We start from the raw sequence: 22248 nt of genomic DNA on the forward strand, positions 1-22248 counted from the left end.
GGACCTCTCACCCCAATAGTTTGTCAGATTGTAGCCTAGCAACCTAAGAGATTAGGGGCTAAACGATCAATTAGATTCTGACGTAATAAGAGGTAACAAGAAAACCCTTGGATAAGTTAAACTGCAAAGAACATCCCGATGCTCTTGTTCTTCTATTCTCCTTTCTTCACTGTTCCCAAACTCTAATTGACTTAAGCATAGAAGGATCCCCCACAAAAAAAATTTCGATGAGTATGGACTTCTCTTGTAGGTCCCTTTTGGTGTTTTGATCCTCAGACAACAGCCGATCCTAGCCACATCTGCTTTGAACCGAAGTCTTGCAACAATATTTGGTAATTTGTTAGTAATGATACAGACAAACATTTCTTTTGTGATCAATATGCATATATCTAGATACAAATTGCATGACAAAATAAAATTGCAAATAAGATTTACTGTGGAAGCCCGTCTAATTCAAAATTGAAACCAAGAGGATGGAGTAATTCTTTGTGCATCACATGTGGTACAGTAAAATTGATGTGGAGCACACCATCCAATCATATTGGACTATATAGCACAATTAATAATGGATAGACATTCAATACCACTTAACTTTTTTTCATCAGATTTTTTTTGACGAAAATATACTTTTTCATCGTAGAATAAAGAAAGAACAGTACTATTACTTTCTGATATCTTATATGACTCTCTGTGGTATATATGACATTTTAAATAATATATATAATTTTTTATATTTTTATATGATATTTTATTAGTTATTATGACTTTCTAATGTCTTATATGACTTCATGTGTCTTTATATGACATTTTGAATAATATATATGACTTTCTAATATCTTATATGACTTCCTATAAATATATATAACATCCTGAATAATATATATAACTTCTTGTGAATAAATATAATATCTGAATAATATATATAATTTTTTATATTTTTATATGATATTTTGAATAATATATATAGCTTTCTGATATCTTATATAATTTTCTGTGAATATATATAACATTCTGCATAATATATATAACTTCTTGCATCTTTATATAACATCCTAAGCAATATATATGACTTCCGATTACATTATATGACTTTCTGAAAATATATATGTCACGTCCCGAACTCAACACCCGGGTCGGATACGTGATGGCCGCATACTCCTTAGAGCAAGCCCTAAAGAATATGCAAGGCCAAAATAAATCATTAAATCTTAACATCCATAATAATTAATTTCAACAATAATTCATAAAATCTTACATAATTACAAATTAAATTTCTTCAATTCTCTGATCAGATACTATGACACTCTATTTATCCTTTTATTCACCCGTAAATCCAAGCTATAGCCAATCAGAAGCATCCTGTAACTCTGAGAAGAAAAAAAAAATGAAGGGGTGTGGCTTTACAGCCCAGTAAGAATTTCATATCACACTGATATAGTAATATAGTCTGAAAATAAGGATAAGTAATAAAATATAATGCAAACATTCATAAATTTTCTGTCTTGTTAAAATAGATGCATCATCATATGTTAACAGATGAACCACTTTTGTTCAACAATTATTTCATGTCTTATCTTTCATTTCTCTTTTCATAATCACATGATTTTTAACATTTTCTTTCTGGCTCTGGACTATCCAAGTCTATACCTCAGTCATCATCCGGATCGAATCCACTTAAAAAAAAGCCTTTCAAGGCTGTCCCAGGATGAGCTCCTGACCGGCTGTCCCACGTATGAAAGCCCGTGAGAGGCTGTCCCAGGCATAAGCTCCTGGCGGGTTGTCCCAGACATGAGCTCCTGGCCGGCTGATCCACCTGTAAGCCAGTGGGGGCTGTCCCAGGCACAAGCTCCTAGCGGACTGTCCCAGGCATAAGCTCCTAGCTGGCTGTTCCACATGATAAGGGTAGTCCATACCATATATCTCTTTCTTTTCATTTAATCATTATGTGTTAATTTCATCAAATCAATTCTGTCTTGCATTATGATCAATTCAGATATATCATATCCATATAATCATGCCATCAATCTCTGTTACATATATATTGACATAACATACTCATGCTCAAAATCAAATAACAGTATCTCAGGTATAATAAATTCATCGATCTCAAATCCGACGATGCAAAACCAACGATGCAAGACCAACAGTAAAATAGCATATATATAATAGTGATCATGTACACGGATTCTTATCTTTACCGGTGACTGATCCAAGCACAGAAATCAATATTTTTCTTTGATTTATGAATGTCTTTAATAAAATATTCCACTCGATATCATATGCAGACAATCATCTCTTCATAACCCTAATCAAATATAAAAATCATATATAGAGAAATTACCGATAATCGATCCTGATAACACAAATCTAGACCTCTCTCAGGATTAACCAAAATTAAGATTTGTTTAAGTATCTGGACCCTCCACTGATCCATAAGACTTCTAGAGAGAGAAATCCATGAAGAAGAGAAAATTCTAGAGAGAGAAAATAGAGAGAGAAAGTGGAGAGAGAATCTTCATATCCTTCTGATGAGGCAATCATGGTCGAGATTATCAGAGATCCTATCAGGGTGACTCAATATGAATCAAGTGTTACAAATTTCGAATAGGATCGGACTGGGATCAGATCTACCGCATGAATTTCGGAGCAATCTCAAATCATCATATTTTTATTTCAAATTTATCCTAGGGTCTGTGATACAATCAGAGAGAGAGTAGAAAGATTCTAGAGAGATAAAATTCACAAAAAGAGAGAAAGATCTAGAGAGAGAAAATAGAGAGAGAATCTAGAGAGAGAAAATATAGAGAGAAGGTAGAGAGAGGAGAGAGGAAAGAGAGAGAAAGGAGAGAGAGGAAAATTCTCTCTCTTCTTCTTCTTCTTCTTTTCTATTTTTTTTGTTTTTTTATTTTTATTTTTCTCTTTCTCTTTTTCTTTTCTTTTTTTTTTCTTTCTTTTTCTTTTTCCTTTTTCTTTTCTTTTCACGGGAGCAGAGGACTTGTGTGGTTCTCTTCTTCACGGAACAGGGGAGGTCCTTCCTCCCCCTTGTTCCCGAACTAAGGGCCTCCCCCCCAACTGACCACCACTCCGATCGGTGGAGCAGTCCCGATGACGTCAAGAGATCGGGTCTGGTGACCGACGACGGCAACTAGTGACGGAAAGAAAAAAAACAAGGTAACATGGAGAAAATAGGGGATCTTCTTTGAAATTTATTTCCAGCAAAATTGATGGCCGCGGTGAGGTCTGGGGTTGTGAGAAGATGAGCAAGAGAGAGAAAAGGAAGGATTGGGATCTTACCTTGGTTCCGGTGGCATCTCCGGTCTTGATTTTCGGTGGGCATGGTGAAGGCAATCAACGACTCCATCGAAAGAAAAGAGGGAGATAGAAGAGAGAGGAAGCCTGATATTTTTATGGCTTGCTTAAGATAAAGAAGAGGGAATTTATAGATGGGATCTAGGGCTCCTAGAGTCCCAATCCCATTCTGATTCAAAGAGGAAAGACGGACTCTATCAGGAGTCCTCTTCCATTCTCTTCTTTCTTCTTATTTTTTTTTTTAAATCTGGATTATTACATTCTCCCCTCCTTAAAATAATTTCATCCTCGAAATTTAAGTTATGTCGTTCGAGATACATATTTCAAAATATACATTCTTCATGTCATTCACAAGCTTACGATAATGTCATATATATATTATTTATTTCTCATGATCTTGTTATAACAAAAATTATTTGAAATTTCAAATTCATCTTCTCTTATTGATTTCTCAACTTTTTGAAGAACTGTAACATTTTGGACTTGTATTAATATACCACCGTTATTTGTCTAATATATTCCACTCGAAATTCATAATTATTTCAGACTACCCTTGATAGAAAAATAAATAAAGGTCAAACATCGGGCACTCTTCACAATCATCGATTTTTTTCTTCTCTTGACCTTCCAACAAATTTTATATGTAGACTCTCATCTTAAGATAACCTCAATCTTCTATATCAGTCCAAGTAATAATATTATATTTTAAAAAAATATGAGATCTATGTCAGGACATTCTAAGTTTGAACTAATATCAGAACTATCAAGCTGTTAATAAACTTGAGATATCTAGAATTTCTTGGTATTATCTACAATGAAGCAACCTACTGATAAAAATTATCCAGCTATGATCAGATTAGATCAAAATTTATAGCATCCTTTCATTATCAATAAAATCCTTCCTTATTTGCAACTAATGTATTTTATCATAATATCTTTTAATTTAAAATATTAATATTTCTAATCAATTTAATCCACCACACTTTTGCTGTGCACTCTGATCTTAATTTATCAAATTATATAAGTCTATCAAGATAAAAATATTCTTATATGTTAGATCAATCCAGGATAGATCTAATCTTCAAATTTCATATAAGACTTAGGACAAAATTTTAAGTTTCTTTATCTTTACTACCTTTGGGTATAGCATATAAAATTTAAATCTTGATTTACTTCCTATGTTTGAAATCATTGCATAAGTTTCATCACTCTTCAAAAATCCAACATATCTAGAATTAATTGGAGTTAACCTTAGATTTATTTTACAATCATTTAGATGATTTCTAAATCAATCTTTCTTTTTAAAAGAATTAATTCTAACTTGACAAACTAGAAGAACTCAAGCCAACATCCTTAAATAGAATCAACTTGATTATTTCTTATAGAGCTCTGTTCATCACAACCTTAATATTAATCAATAAATCCATACAAAATCTTGTCCCTTATATAAATCATTCAAAATTTAACACTAGCAAGATGTCTTAGTTCAATTCAGAAATTCGAACTCTGACTTGAATAATTAGTACACTCCACTATCTTCAATAATTATAAAAAAATTAAAGAATCTAATCCAAAGATGGTAATATGAATTATTAAAGATTTCATCATAACCTGTATATCATACTCTGACAAAATAAATTTTCTTTTTAATTTAACAACAATATCAAAATACTTTTGATCCACTTAGAAAAATAAACTTTTGACTTGAAATTCAATACAACTTGAAAGATCAAGGAATCATATTCAGAATATGATATTTTGAGTAACCAAATATTTCACCAAGATGTGTATCTCATATTCTCATAATAAAATTCAAGTATATTTTTCATCTAAGATTGAGTTTCATATATGACCTCTTATAGGTTCAGTGTTCAAAAATATTTCTCTCTCATATGATGTAATTTCTTCTTAGACCATATCCTAATTAATTTCTTTTGATAAGTCCAAAATTCATAATGCTCAGACAATTATCATCGAAATTAAAAAAAAAATATCATGATCTTCAATCATGTAAGTTTTACATTTTAAAATCATCTAGTATACTCAACATAACTTATCAATACCTCCTACTTTATTCCAAGGTCAACTCTTTTCATACCTAGTTCAACCTTACTAATTGAAATCTAAGATATAGCTCGTCAATTCTATTATAGACATCATACGCCACTTATGCATAAATTTCATCTTAATATCTAAATATTGAATCTTTTCTTTTATATCTATCATGTTCCTCATGATCATAACCTAAGTTTAAATATCACTAAAGTTATAATTTCAAATAATTATAATCTTAAGCTTAAATACTACTTAAATCATATTCTCTAATGATCATAACCTAAATTGTAATATCATTCTATTACATCCTTAATGATTATAACCTTAAACTCTGATATTATCTATCATACTCTATTGATTAAAATCTCAAAGTTTTGATATCACTTATATGACAATCCCTAGTGACCTAAAACTTGGGCTCTAGTACTATTCTGTCATATCCTCATCACTTATATCATTGTCTCCAAATAAATGTAACCTAAGCTCTAAGCTCAAATGCTACTCTGTCACATCCTACTGATCTTACATAAAGTTTTAATATCTCTTCATAATCTCTGGTGATCTTAAACCTAAGCTCTGATACCATTCTGTCACGCCCCGAACCTAACACCCAGGTCGGATACGTGATGGCCGCACACTCCTTAGAGCAAGCCCTAAAGAATATGCAAGGCCAAAATAAATCATTAAATCTTAAGATCCATAATAATTAATTTCAATAATAATAATAAAATCTTACATAATTACAAATTAAATTTCTTCAATTCTCTGATCAGATACTATGACGCTCTATTTATCCTTCTGTTCACCCGTAAATCCAAGCTATAGCCAATCATAAGCTCCTGTAACTCTGAGAAGGAAAAAAAATGAAGGGGTGTGAGCTTTACAGTCCAGTAAGAATTTCCATATCACACTGATATAGTAATATAGTCTGAAAATAAGAATAAACAATAAAATATAAAATCTCATGTTCAATGTCCAGAATAATGCAAACATTCATAAATTTTCTGTCTTGTTAAAATAGATGCATCATCATATGTTAACAGGTGAACCACTTTTGTTCAACAATTGTTTCATGTCTTATCTTCATTTCTCTTTTCATAATCACATAATTTTTAACATTTTCTTTCTGGCTCTGGACTATCCAATTCTATACCTCAGTCATCATCCGGATCGAATCCACTTAAAAAAAAAAGCCTTTCAAGGCTGTCCCAAGATGAGCTCCTGGCCGGCTGTCCCACGTATGAAAGTCTGTGAGAGGCTGTCCGAGGCATAAGCTCCTGACGGGCTGTCCCAGGCATGAGCTCCTGGCCGGCTGATCCATCTGTAAGCCAGTGGGGCTGTCCCAGGCATAAGCTCCTGGCGGGCTGTCCCAGCATAAGCTCCTAGCCGGCTGTTCCACATGACAAGGGTAGTCCATACCATATATCTCTTTCTTTTCATTTAATCATTATGTTTGATTTCATCAAATCAATTCTGTCTTGCATTATGATCAATTCAGATATGTCATATCCATATAATCATGCCATCAATCTCTTTACATATATATTGAAATAACATACTCATGCTCAAAATCAAATAACAGTATCTCAGGTATAATAAATTCATCGATCTCAAATCTGACGATGCAAAACCAACGATGCAAGACAACAGTAAAATAGCATATATATATAATAGTGATCATGTACAGGGATTCTTACCTTTACCGGTGACTGATCCAAGCACAGAAATCAATGTTCTTCTTTGATTTATGAATGTCTTTAATAAAATATTCCACTCGATATCATATGCAGACAATCATCTCTTCATAACCCTAATCAAATATAAAAATATATATAGAGAAATTACCGATAATCGATCCTATAACATAAATCTAGGACCTCTCTCAGGATTAACCAAAATTAGGATTTGTTTAAGTATCTGGACCCTCCACTGATCCATAAGACTTCTAGAGAGGAAATCCATGAAGAGAGAGAAATTTTAGAGAGAGAAAGTGGAGAGAATCTTCGTATCCTTCTGATGAGGCAATCATGGTCGAGATCATCAGAGATCCTATCAGGATGACTCAATATGAATCAAGTGTTATAAATTTGAATAGGATCGGACTGGGATCAGATCTACCGCACGAATTTCGAAGCAATCTCAAATCATCATATTTTTATTTCAAATTTATTCTAGGGTCTGTGATACAATCAGAGAGAGAGTAGAAAGATTCTAGAGAGATAAAATTCACAAAAAGAGAAAGATCTAGAGAGAGAAAATAGAGAGAGAATCTAGAGAGAGAAAATAGAGAGAGAAGTAGAGAGAGGAGAGAGGAAAGAGAGAGAAAGGAGAGAGAGGAAAATTTCTCTCTTCTTCTTCTTCTTCTTTCTATTTTTTTTATTTTCTTTATTTTTATTTTTCTCTTTCTCTTTTTCTTTTCTTTTTTTTTCTTTCTTTTTCTTTTTCCTTTTTCTTTTCTTTCACGGGAGCAGAGGACTTGTGTGGTTCTCTTCTTCACAGAATAGGGGAGGTCTTTCCTCCCCTTTGTTCCTGAACTAAGGGCCTCCCCCCAACTGACCACCACTCCGATCGGTGGAGCAATCCCGACAACGTCAAGAGATCGGGTCTGGTGACCGACGACGGCAACCAGTGACGGAAAGAAAAAAAACAAGATAACATGGAGAAAATAGGGATCTTCTTTGAAATTTATTTCCAGCAAAATCGATGGCTGACGTGAGATCTGGGGTTTGAGAAGATGAGCAAGAGAGAGAAAAGGATTGGGACCTTACCTTGATTCCAATGGCATCTCCGATCTTGATTTTCGGTGGGCACGATGAAGGCAATCAACGACTCCATCGAAAGAAAAGAGGGAGACAGAAGAGAGAGGAAGCCTGATGTTTTCATGGCTTGCTTAAGATAAAGAAGAGAAATTTATAGATGGGATCTAGACTCCTAGAGTCCCAATCCCATTCTGATTCAAAGAGGAAAGACTGACTCTATCAGGAGTCCTCTTCCGTTCTCTTCTTTCTTTTTTTTTTTTTTAAATCTGAATTATTACAATATAAGATATTCTGAATAACATATATAGCTTCTTAATACCTTATATGATTTCATATCACTATATATGATACCGTAAATAATATATATATGACATCCTGAACAATATATATGACTTTCTATGCCTTTATATAATACTCTGTTGATTATTATAACTTTCTGTTGGTTATTATGACTTTATGATACCTTATATGACTTCTTGTTGATTATAATAACCAACAGAATACTATATAAAGATATAAGAAGTCATATATTTGCTCAGGATATCATATATATTTATAAAAAATTATATATATTATTCAAAATATCATATATATTAACAAAAAACATATAAACATCAGAAAATCATATATATTATTCAAAATACCATATATATTCATATAAAATCATATATATTATTTAAAATATCATATATATTTACAAAAAATCATATAAAACATCAGAAAGCTATATATGTTATTTAGGATGTCATATAAAAATATCAAAAATTATATATATTATTCAAAATATCATATATATTCACAGAAAATCATATAAGATATTAAAAAATAATATTATTATTCTTTCTTTGTTTTACAAAAGAAAAAAATATTTTCATCTAAAAAAAATTTAATAAAAAAATTTAATGATACTAAATGTCTGCCTTATTATTAATTATGCTATATTATCCAATATGATTAAATGACATACTCTATATCAATTTTACTTACCACATACGGTGCACAAAAAATTTCTTGGTGCATAAATTTGTCAAACCAAATCCGAACATCCACATTATACAGACGGCCAAAAAAACAACTAGAACAAGTCAAAGCCACACGGCCACACCCCCACCACAACATACGGCTGTCCCATCCTGGTCTCGACACCTGCTGTACACTGGATTGCTTCCGGTGGGATTTCACATCTCTGATGACTGCTACCCTTCTTGAGACCCAGATCTTTTAGAACGATCCCTTATCAGAAGAGGCGATCGAGAGAGATGATGTGATAAGCTAGTTACCATTACACATTTTCTTCTCTGCTACTTTAATAATAGTGCGATGGTTCAACCCAGAGGACTCTTTTGCCACATTCCAAATCATCTCCCGCCATCTGGACATATGCATTGCAACAGCAAAATGCAATTTTTGAATAAATGAAACTGTCTTATTTGGTATATTGCCAGTATTAATACAACACATATTTTACATATTGTACATAAGATACATTTCTCAAACAATATATACATATCTGAATTACAACCTCATTGGAAATTACAGATTAGAACCACTCAGCCCTGCAACTTGGATACAGTCCAGCTTCTGCTGCAAATGTGGAGAGAGCTTGTAATTCTTTCTGAACTTTACGCCTCTCGTAGAAGACTGAGCATGCAAGAGAAGTGCACTTTACCCCACTCTCCAGAATCCAGTCACCGCCACCACATTGTCGGCAGATCTGCAATATCAAATATAGCAGTCAGCCCTTCCGCATCATACGGTTGAGTACACATGTTGGTACATTTTTACTGGGACCAACAAACAACTAAGCCATTGGACGAGTGCCTTGTATCAGACGGTTGTTGCTACACTTCCATACTGAAAGACTGGAGATACAGATCTGTGACCTTGGAAGTTTGCATAAAACGCAGAATATTGGGAAAACATGGAAAGAAAGATTACAAGCTGACTCTAAACAATGAAGGCTTCATGGTTATGGTTATGGTTTTATACTTGAAAGTCTATGATATCAATTTTCTTAAGTTGACTAAGACATTTTATCTATTTTTCTCAAGTCAAATACTGCACCAGGTATTCTGCATAAATTATTAAATTATTAAATTTTGAAAACATTAACATGCAAGCACCATGGGACGGCGTCTGAGGATACAAAAAAAATTAAATAACACTTACAGCGGTAAGATGTTGGATCTCTCTCTCTGACTTTGCAGTTTTTCCAACCACAGCTGTTGGAAGAAGTGCTTCCTTCTCTGAGCATTTATCACACAAATATTCTTTTCTTTGAACCAGCTCACCACACAGAATACAATTCTTTGAGACATAATAGGTATCTATCCTGCTTCTTTTTGTCTGTGCCTTTCTACAAATCCCTTGTCTATTATCATCAATATCATGAGAAGACCATGAATGAGACACATAATAATGACTTTTAGCCAGTGTTGGTCTTAGTGGGCGAGGCATTTCCAAAAACCACTGGTTCAGGTCAGCGCCAAGAAGTCCAAATGCCCGTTGCAGTGCAGGAATGATCTGCTTATTGATGTAATACAGATCATTCAATCTATATGGAGAGTTGATCTCCAGAAGATTAGATGGATCAACAACCATGTCAATAAGACGGGCTCCAGGTTCTCCATGAATTACAACATATGGTATTCGCTCTCCATAGCGTGGCTCTGCCCTGGGATCTGCATTCATTGCTTTGATAGCCACTATTGCAGCTGGCGGAAGGGAAGAAGCCCTAACACTGTAAGTACCCAAGCGAACCTCTTTTGCAAAAATAAAATCCTGAATAGACACTTTTCCAGATAATATTCGTGTCCATTGACGCTGCAAATAGGATTTCACCTGCACCACACAAAAAAAAAAAAAAAAAAAAAGAAAAGAAAAAAAATACAAGAAAAAAATTACACCTATTATGAAAGTACCTACATAAGAAATGTACAGATGTACCTAAAATATTTAAAAAAAAAAAAAGGTCGGTCTACCTGCCCACAAACATAACATGGAAATGGAAATCAGAATAAATTGCATTCAATGAACCAAAAATCTTACTCTAGATATATTCCGATGCTCAAATATCAACCTTATAGACTGTTCCAGGGTCTTTGCAACAGCTGGGCATGTATCCCTGCGTACTGTTTCAATACCTTTTGCGTCAAAAGTCGGCTTTTTTTGGTCAGGACTCTCATAGCTATAGCCAACATAGCGTTTTTTCGAAAGAAGAAAACACGGTTGATAGACCTTTTCCAATTTCAATGTAACTGGATTTGGATTCATTGCAGTAACTGCAGATGCAATCTCGTTTCCAATCCTAAATGCCTCTTCCATTGAACGTCCTTTCAGGAGAACAAACATACTGTACAGAAAAGTAATCATTGGCATCAATATTAAACTTCCAGCCAACAATAAAAACAAGGGGGAAAAGGTGAACCATGCAAAGAATACCTATCAGTATCACCATATACAACCCTGGCTTTCCACTTAGGATTTGCATTTACATATGAGATTGCTGTTTCAAGTGTTCTGCGACCACACTGTACAATACTGTCTGCAAGTTCGGCACAAGGCATGCGGCCACTAAAGCCCGCAGCTGTGTAACCATAAGTAACGTTGGCTATAAGCTTCAGAGCTAGCTGCCTTGCATTAAATATCTGAAAAAGGCAATTATCAGTGCACAAATTTGTATAGTTAATCTCAAATGGCCTCCTTTTTTAACATGTGCAATTCAGCTAATAGAAATTCCACGCATGCACACTAGAACTGAGGATCAAGGTGCATTAAGCCCTCTCAAATCTGGCCAAGAATCAGAAAACAAGGATACTATGTACATATCAAATCTGTCAAAAAAACATCATTGTCCTGCAACCAGATGCAGGTGAAGTACGAACTTCAAAGGGATGATGGAACTTAATAGCTTCATAGATTTACTGGGAGCATCAATAACTTACCAAGGGATGATGAAACTTAATACCTCCATGGATTTGCGGAGAACATCAATAACTTACCAATTTTTTCAAAAATAAATCCCTATAGAGATTTTTCTCGATTTTTACTTCAAAATTTCTAGTTTTTATTAAATAATCTTAATAATCTTCTGCTGGTAACCAAATTTCAAATGTGCATAATCCATATCAATTTTCTGACAATATATGCATGAGTCAGAAACAATCGTGATGCTTCCAGGATACATGCAATTTTAGATTAAGAAAAATACCCTTTGCAAAACTTGCTGTGAAGGCCTCAATTTTTTCATAGCTTGCTTCACCATTATCCTAGTTGATAATATTTCCTCCAACAGACGGGGTAGCACGCCTTTACGGACCTGCATTACTCACAGAAAATAACAGAAGGCTAGATATGGTAAGGAATTGAAGATTGGCAAAGTGTTACCATGCTTCTGGATATTTCATTTCTGGTAATCATTAGGGTGAAAAAAGTGAATGCCTAAAAAATCTATACATGTTGAGCAGGAAGAGAGGAAAGTCATTTTAAATCTAGATATGTCAATAGTGTTATAGCTCAGCCTTGATGTATCCACTTGTTAGGCTCTTGTTTTAATGGCCTCATATAAAAGAACTCCATTAATAGAAATGTTTGACCTTAATTACATCATGTTTTGTGGTTTGCCCTAACACATGCAAATTGACACAGGGCTCAGCGGTTCTATCCTAGAATGCTCATATCAGTGCTCATAATCTGGGTATCACTCATTATCTGATGATGTATCTGACATCTCTTACAAGCTGATATCCTATTGGGGTTTAACAACTCTTTCTTTTCAGCACTCAAGAAGATTGTGACATTTGTTTGAATGGATGAAGATTTTTCTCTATCGTGAAGATAAAGGGAAAACAACTAGTGAAAACAACTTACTAATGAGAAAACTATTTCAAATAGAATGACAACACATCAACATGCAAACAAGATCAAGATAATATGCTTCCAATTCATAATCACAAGAAACATATCACATAAGCAGTCAACTACCAAGAGTAACAGTAGTCAAACAAACTATAAATAGAACAATCTCATACAGATAAAGAAGGAAATTGAAGCATACGATTAGCAATACATCACCTTTGAGGGAATATACATAACCCCATTTGGAGTTAGCAGAAGCTGTTCTTTTAAATCCCTCAAAAGATTTGGATCTGGTGAATAAGAGCTGACACCAAGCACATTTGATTTTGAAGGAACGACTTTCCCCAAGCATGTACAGAAGCAGAGATTGTATGCTATTATCATTGATGGATAAAGGGATTGGAAATCCAGTACAACCACTGGGTCAACATAGAACCCAGATTCTGGCTCCATAACAAGTGGTAAACACTCCATTGCAGGCTGCGAGGCTACCTGCACAGAACATTGTGGCTCATAGCTTCAGAAGTCATGCAAGTTACAACATAGATAATGCATATGCTAGATGAGGCATGGGAAATGCTAGAAAATACAATGACCACTCTATATACTTGCCAATGCATTCATCCAGAGAAACAAAAAAAGATACATAAACAGCTGACAAGGAATTCCTAACCATTCTCAATTAGCCTTCAACTAGGTTATACAAATCTATAGACATCAATTTTTAACAGTAATCCTAATATCCTGTTCATTTGTATCAAGTCAGTGCATTTTATGAGAGTCATCATCTTGGCCATAGTCAGCCACTGCAGTATTGCATTCATCCAACACACGATCTTCAGGTAATATGGAATCTAAGCTCTGCAGTGATTCTTTTAGGTCCTGAGTGACAACTTCACGGCGACAATATGGAATCAATGTAGGGGTCACTGCTTGTTGAAATGGTAAAAAGCTTGCGCTGACAAGGGCAATAGCATAGGTTTGAGTCCTGGGCCACCCACTTTGTGCTGCAAAAAGAATAAAAAAGGGCCAAAGGTTAGGACTGTCTGCACTCTGCAGTTTGGCCCTCCTAGGACCTTGGATCACTGGGACATAACTGGATAACGTCCACATGTCCACAAGTGACAACTTCACAGACCTGAAGCACAATGACAACACTTTTTTTGCCCATCTCCACCTGATGGATCACAGCTTCATATCATCCTTTATGTGCTTATGCAGTCAACAGAAACTATTGTTACACATGCTAAATCCAATTAGATGTTCATAAAGCTGCCAGATAAGAAAAAGCAAACTAACACCACAACATATGATTGGAAACAGTCACCAATGTTAGCTAGATTTTGTAGGCTCCAGCAGAACCTAGTCACAACATTTTTCTTTGAGCGTCCTCTGGCTAACTTAACTCAAAGAATCAATGTTGTTGTTCCATCCTTTTTAATTCTTCATGACCACTACCAACAAAATCAGAACCAATCATCACCAATTTTACAAGTTCCCATCCCTTATTAATACTGCTCAGACTGTTCATGTACAATAAGCATCAGATCATCTTCCATTTGTATAACTGCCAGCCTCTTTCATTTGCACTTGTTTTGATCCAGTTGCAACCCGCATTTGTCACAATACTGTGAAGTAAAGGGAGTATGCCGAACCACTAGTAATATTACAAAAAGGAACTTCCCATAATACTAGCAGCAAGTGTATAAGACATGTATTATTAATATGTAAGCGTGCTTGTATGTATTCTTCTGGTTTTTACATGAACTGAAGTCCTAAGTGGAGCTGTTAGTGTGGAAAAAAGTACACTGTTAGTAATTCTTATGATAAGCAATTTGAAAATATGCAACACTTTTTAAACAATCGATACATGTATGGTTAGCAATCCTGGATTTTTATAGATTGGTCTGAAAATATGCTTACTCGTTCCTTTGTATGCAAGAGTGAAGGATTTTTGGTTGGTTTTGCTTTTTGGTTTTCAAGAAAGATTTCTCAGTGTACTAGTTGCAAATCTGATAATAAACTTGGATCCTCCAAATGGTGTTTGCTATATTGGCCAAGAGGTAGACAAACACGATACATATACCTTAATCTTTAGGCATCACCAAACACCGACTGTCAAACCATGAATTTCACAAAAGTCAAAACAGTTGAATGGATCAAAATTTAACATGTAGCCTGCCTCAATTAAGAAACATGTTCGCTAGGGTGTTAATGAGCCAGTATAGAGCAAGCTAGGCCAGCTAAAGCTTAGCTTGGTGGTCCATGAGCTCAATCAGTCTCAACACGAGCTTGACCAAGTTGAGCTCATGGAGCAAGCATGGGCATAAAAACCACTCCGGAGCAAATAAACTTAGAAGACTATAGTATTGTTTCCTAATCCCTAAATATAAAGACATGAAAATAATCAAAATGACCTTCAATGGCATCACAACGAACAAAACTACTTTATTAGGAAAAAAAGAAGATAATGATATAAAGCTAGAATATGCTATACACTTGCATACAGATAAAGAACATGTTAAACTATCATTACATTATATGCTTGTTTAAGCTTGAATCCTGTTGTTTAAAAGCATGCGATCAACCATCTAAAACAAAAATTGACATCACTGATCATGACAGACCCTAGAAACCAAAACCTTTATGTTTTAGAAGCTTCTTATATTTCATCAAGAGGCAACAGAATGGATATAGCTTATGACAGATATTCCATTTGCTTATGGGTTAAATTGTCCAAACCCATTTAGTTTTGCTTGTATGCATTTATAGATGTAGAAATAATGATCAAAAATGTGATTTCCATGCATTTTGGCACCTTATGTCTACCAGTACCATCCAATTTGTGTCAATCCTAAGGAAGAGACCCCCAAAAAAATCATGATCAACAATGTAAGTTCTCAATGTACAACACATTTATATGTTTTGAATTGACAAGATGTAATCTAAATTCTCTTGACAAGCATGGAGCACCACCCACTTGTCTCTCTATCCATAAAAAAATGTTGTAAACCCTTTTATGCTAAAAACAAATGATGACACCATAAAACTATGCAAAACTTCCTAAATGATGGCAATAAACTAATGAATGTTTAAGCACCATGTACAGGAGAGTTAATATTCAGTAAAGTGTTAACCTCTTACAATGCAATAAAAGGAGTGCTTGACATTTAAATATGTGCACATATGAAGATTTTCTTTTTGGGGGGTATGCTTGAGAAAATTTGTTGGATTCCTAATAAACTTCATCTATGAAAACCAAGCGCTGAATCTTGTAAATGGATTAAGGCACAAAATGGGATAATAACAAAAAAGAAAGTCTTGAAAACATTATTCAATACTAAAATATAAAGCAATTAAGACAGCATAATAATGCTGTCCGTGTCTTAGTTTCTCCGTTTTAACAATATTGCAATTCTTACATATATTTTGGGGCAATTTTACCTAAATAATGTTAACTTAAAAAAAATTACGAAAATAATGCTCTTTACAAAATATTTATCAGAATACTATCCAAAATAAAGTCGCCTTATCGTAGGACGACTTTATATGCTGACTCACCACAACTCACGCCATACGGATGGCTGAGTCAACAATGTAGAGTCGCTCTATAAAAGAGCGACTCTATAAGTCGCCCTATGATAGAGTGACTTTGACCTCGGACTTGCATCAAGAGATCACTAGACTCTCCAACCACCGAGAGGAAAGTTGAGGGGGGGGAACAGGGAGGGGTGGTGCGGACCGAGAGGGAGAGGGTCGAGGGACCGAGAGGGAGAGGGGTGGGTGTTTGATTTTTTTTTTTTTTTTCTAAGTGACGAAGAGAGGGGAGAGAGGAGTTTAATCTCCCCTCTCTCCTGACTAAACCTCTCTCTACCCTCTCTCTGTCACTTAGAAAAAAAAAACAAACACCCCACCCCTCGGTCCCCGCCGCCTCTCCCTCTCCCTACCCCCCCCCAACCTCCCTCTCAGTGGTTGGAGAGTCTAGTGGTCTCTCGGTGTAGGATCAGTGGTTACTTAAGTCGCCTTATCATAGGGTGACTTATAGAGTCGCTCTATCATAGGGCAACTTATGTTCCTGACTCCACTCACATGGCGTGAGTTATGGTGAGTCAGCACATAAAGTCGCCCTATGATAGGGCGACTTTATTTTGGACAGTATTTTGGTAAATATTTTGTAAATAGCATTATTTTCATAACTTTTTTTAAAATAACATTATTTAGGTAAAATTGCAATATTTTGGAGATAAGTGGTGTAGAGATAATAAGATTCAAAACTTATTAAGTTCTTAATGATTTCTAGGTCTCTGGAATATAATTTTCAATATAGAAAATCTAGAAGAATGCCTCTACTATTAAATTAATAAAAGCACTTATACAACTCTAGTGATACTCAAACCAAGCAACAAATTGTATTTACTAATGCTGCAGGGTTTTTAATTTGCAGATATTCTATTTAGAACTGCATAAGATGAAATTTTAACAAAGAACCATTAGAAATGCCAATAAAGGCAACTTCTTTTACGTGAATGTGCATTCTTGAAAATGTTCTATCCTTCTAACTTGAAAGCTTTTCTTTAGTTTGAAGATATTGTGCTTGACAGTTGAAACAAGTTAAAATGTCTTTCGGCATGGAATATGATTAGGACAAAAGGCCATTTATCTGTGAATGTTTCCAACCAGCCAAATATTGAATAAGAATCTCAATGCATACATACTTCAAGGGGGCTGAAGGGTAGGAAGCGGAGGCTGCTGGTCTATTAATGAGTCACTGTTTGGCTTGGGATGTGTGATGCATGTGAGACAGCCTTTTACCTTACATCCTTGAGCAAGAGCTCAGCTAGTTGAGGTGTGCACTTATTATGAAAAAAGGTATATGTAGGAGTTAGGACTTAGAACTCTTCTTGATAAGATGGGCAACACCTCACAATGGAATATGGATGGAGGTTCAAGACCATGCACAAGGCATGGGTAAAACTCCTAAAGCCCATAGTTGCTAATTGAATTATTTGAAAACTTCTATTTGGACTCCACTAATATTTATCACCATTGGTCATTTAAAATGTCAAGTTGCAGGAATGTAAACTGAAGACAGACACCCAAAGGGAAAAAAACACTATAGATTCACAATTTACCCATCAAAAGTGTTGGAAGGCTAAAACCAAAGGTAAACCAAGAAAATGATGCCACCATGATACCACAGAACAATAAAATAAATAAACCATAAGTTAGCCAAAATCAGTAGCTTTCTTTTTCCAACTCGTTGCCCCAATCAGCAGCGAAATAACTTATTACAGTGACGTCACAAATTATCAAGCAATAGCTCATTGTACAGTTATTAGCACAGAACATTACAAGAATCCTCTGAAAGAAGCAAAACAAGTACTTCTACATGCATCAGCAATGAGCATTATCAATGGAATAAAATTTATTTAAAAAATAAGGGGCTGACAGGAACGGCAGTAGACCTGATGGTTTCCTGGAGATATTGTGAGATAGTTTTGTGTATGTGCTAATCTTAGGAGCATAGATTCAACACGAAATTGTGAACCTCGTGATAGAACAGAGAAGAAGTCAATGCCAAAAACACGAGCTAGCTCAGATGTCCTATTAATCTGCAAAAGATAATAGTTCAGTCAGCCATAAGACAAAATCCTGTAAAGTAAATCAAACACTTGAATTTATATTGTTGATCATATAAGATTAAAATGTGGTTCCATAACTTACATTCTTTCTCACTCTTCAATGAAAATTAAATGACAAAATCACCAAAGTTATCTAATTGTTAAGATCATGGTTTGCAGTACTGCCCCATAATGGGCCCAATCTCATATTGGTACGTTGTCTCCGACCATAGCAGCACTCGGTATACTGTCTCATACCGTACCAAGTCACGTACTGACACTATAATAGGATAATACCAATATAGAGTCTAGTGTAGAGATGGCGAACCTTGGTTAAAATGGATTCGAATCAGAACAAAACTCAATCAAGAGCTACATTCAGCCCAGTGCTAAAGAGTAATAACTTGGCTATGGGCCTTCTAGTTAGAAAACAAAACAAAATAAAACTGCTTTAGATTGGCATGATCTTTCTTGAAACAAACATGGACTAGACTTGGGCTAAAATTCCATGCATGAATCCTTGTCATAACAAGTATGCACCATGTTGGACTAAAACCCCATCCAAAGTTGTTCATGACCTAAAAAGCAATTATATAGGTGATGAATCATTAATAAGGTAAGAAATAAAATTTTCATCAACTTCCAAGAGTTCATTGGAGTACATGTTAAATTGGGTTTAACAATATTTTTTATCAAAAACATAAAAGCAATCTCAATCTTTCTTAAAAACACAAATTATATTCGTCTCTATAAACAGAAGCAAGGTTCGCCGTCTTGGTACAAGACTTTATACCGGTACTATCCTATTACAATATCAGTATATGGTACCGTACGAGATGGTGAAGCATACTAAATATCAATATGGTACAAGACTACAAACTAGTTCAGTACCGATACGATATGGTACATCTGACATGGTATAGTGCACCCAACATGATATAGTACGGTACTAGCCAGTATAGCAAATCTTGAATAGAAGGTTAATCCAAGTTAGAAAATTAACAGTCAACTAAAAACAATCGATCATATGTTATGTAATGCAGTATATGATTAATTGGGAATGCTTGCTAGAATCGGAAGCATAGTCTATGGATTGGCAATTGAACTTTTACAAGAACAATAAAACCAAAGCATTACTCCAATTCTAATTGAGGTGACCATCAGTGAGGAAACAACATGGGCTACAGTTGCAGATCTTTGGTATGTACTACTTGGCATAGAAGGCCACTTACCATATCCAATTGATTCATAATTTGAAGATTAAGCTTTGCCCTCTCCATGACATAATCTATACATCGATGTCTTGCTCTGCCAGGACCACTTGAAAACCAATTATTCAATACTTTACATGGAATTGACGGAATCTTTCGCCTCAAAACTTCTTCAGCCACAGCTTCAACAGTGTACATATTAAGCTTAACTTCTGCACGCATGAGTCGCCATATATTAAGCACAATCCGTCCACCGACATGTATACCACTAGCATGGGTACGACCCCATTCATCTTCAGTTATAGCATCCTCAAGAACAGTATCAGCAACTGAAGATTCAGGAAGTACATTGAACGATTCAAGGTTTGCTGAGTTCTGGATGCTTTTTTGCATCTCATATGCTGGTGTACGAGAAATGTTCTTAAGCAAGCTAATACCTAGATGTGCTGCTCTTTCAGCAAGAAAACCGAGAGAGCCACCTTGAATCTCCCATCCCATCAGAATATCTGGATCAACTGAAGAAACGATCTTCACAAAATGGTTCAGAAGAAGTTTTTCTTCAGATATTACAACAATATTGCAACCAGAAACTCCATCAATATTTCTGCATCTGAAATAATTATAACAATCAGTTTACAGAAACAAGAGTAAGTTTTTCGTTTCATGTGTAAACAAATTCGAAAAATCAAAACAGTATCAGTAAAGAGTAGGTAAACTTAATCAACAAGCCTGGTCCCATCTATATGCTGTTAGTTTTGAAAAGCAAGAAATGATACAACAAAGAATTTGATCGTCCATCGAGGAAATTATCAAGGGTCACCAACAAATCGACAGGTCAAACATAAGGACATAGATTTTTATATTAAATGATATATGATTGTTTTTGCTTACTAGCATTCATTCCACAGAGACTGTAACCTTAATCTCACCATAACAGCATGTCATATGATCACTAGTTTGGCATTAGGGATGGAATAGCTAGAAACAAACTTGAAATTCGAGAAAAAAGAGAAAAATTATCAATGTTATTAAAATAATTTAGGAAAAATAACTTGAAAAAGGAAACACATGTTCAAACATGGCGGAGGCCAAAAGAGCACATAATAGCCACAAGAAAACATATTATCATTAATCAATAGTCTATGAAATATGGATACTTCATGAGTTGCAAAATTCAGGAATTCAGAAAAGTTAAAAAGCATATAATAGTTCATTAATAACTTAGGCTAATGAGGAAGCAGATTCAGCCAACAAATATAGTATGAGAAATTAAACATTTTTAAAAGTTCGAATGTTTTTTGTGACAATTCCATGTCAGAAAGCAATTGCCAACATTATTTATCAATACTAAGCTTCATTTCTATTAGGCATGAAGTATATTCTTGCTATTTGTAATTTTGATCTTTTTTTTCAAAAAAATGTAACAGTTCTTTTTTTTTTTTGAGGGAAGGTTAGGCTCGAAGAGCCTAACAAATTTCATTAGGACAATGAAATAAAGAAACAAAAACAGAAGAAAACAAAAAGGCCCACATAATACAAAAATCCAGCATCTCAACCAACAACAAATCCATTACAATTTCAATTCCCACAAACTTCTTGACAACATAACCTTGAGTATCTTCTGTTTACTTAGGACTTTGTCCACATGGCTTTGAGCTCTTGGTCTCACCATGCATACCAGTCTTTAAGCCATCTTCTGAGCAATGTCCCAGATTGTTTCTTGCTACCAAAAACTTCAGAATTTCCCTCAAGCCACACAGCCCAACAGACTGCAATAACAATCAAATCCCATCCAGCTCCCCAAGACGTCTTGAGATTATTCCATCACCACTGAACCCGCAAATCCACAACATCCTCAAGGAAGGGTCCAATATTAAAACAGAGACCAAATTGTTACCACACAGCCTAGACATAACCACATTTCAGGAATGAAAGCTTAACCATTTGCTCAAGTCATCCACAAAATTGACACCCAATGGGTGCTGGCCGCACACTTTATCTATCTTTAGCAAAAACCTTCTCAGGAGCACTACATTTCCATAAAGGTCTAGTAAATGGAGAGAGGATCCCACCATGGTGAATGGAGAGAGGTTCCATCTCCAAAGAAAGTATAGAAGTTCTTCACTAAGAATGACCCTCTTCTTCCCCACCACCATATTATGGGGGCTTCGTTCAACATGGTTAATAGGTTGTTGTAGTCCAAAGCTTCCTTTATTATGACCAAGGTTAGCTGTCTTGGTTCCAGGCACTATGACAGTAACATGCTAGTACAGCGTCAGTATGTCCCCTATGGGGTTTCGTTCAACATATGGAAACTCGGTATGCCTCTTGTATCAGGTCTCAGCACATTACGATATGCTAAGTACAGGTCAGTATGTGTTGGTATCATACTATCATGAACCTTGTTTATAAATTATAACATATTTGAACAGAGGG

The 22248-nt window shown here is 35.0% G+C and overlaps 1 protein-coding gene across 5 annotated transcripts in view; it reads right to left on the bottom strand.

Moving 5' to 3' along the window:
• Positions 1–9504: 9504 nt before the first annotated feature.
• Positions 9505–22248, bottom strand: part of LOC105045240 (DNA polymerase zeta catalytic subunit) — a 58740-nt gene continuing 45996 nt past the window's right edge. For 4 of the 5 annotated variants that reach the window (XM_073257827.1, XM_073257830.1, XM_073257829.1 and 1 more), the window contains 8 exons: positions 19834–20422; positions 18446–18592; positions 13197–13472; positions 12334–12441; positions 11565–11770; positions 11172–11475; positions 10293–10964; positions 9505–9837 (listed from right to left, as the gene is read on the bottom strand). In XM_073257827.1, the coding sequence (XP_073113928.1) occupies positions 9664–9837; positions 10293–10964; positions 11172–11475; positions 11565–11770; positions 12334–12441; positions 13197–13472; positions 18446–18592; positions 19834–20422 (2476 nt within the window). In that variant the 3' untranslated portion in view covers positions 9505–9663. The remainder of the gene's footprint in view (positions 9838–10292; positions 10965–11171; positions 11476–11564; positions 11771–12333; positions 12442–13196; positions 13473–18445; positions 18593–19833; positions 20423–22248) is intronic. The other variant, XM_073257828.1, reaches the window with a different exon arrangement.

The sequence above is a fragment of the Elaeis guineensis genome, chromosome 5, assembly GCF_000442705.2.
Source record: "Elaeis guineensis isolate ETL-2024a chromosome 5, EG11, whole genome shotgun sequence".
Lineage (NCBI taxonomy): Eukaryota > Viridiplantae > Streptophyta > Magnoliopsida > Arecales > Arecaceae > Elaeis > Elaeis guineensis.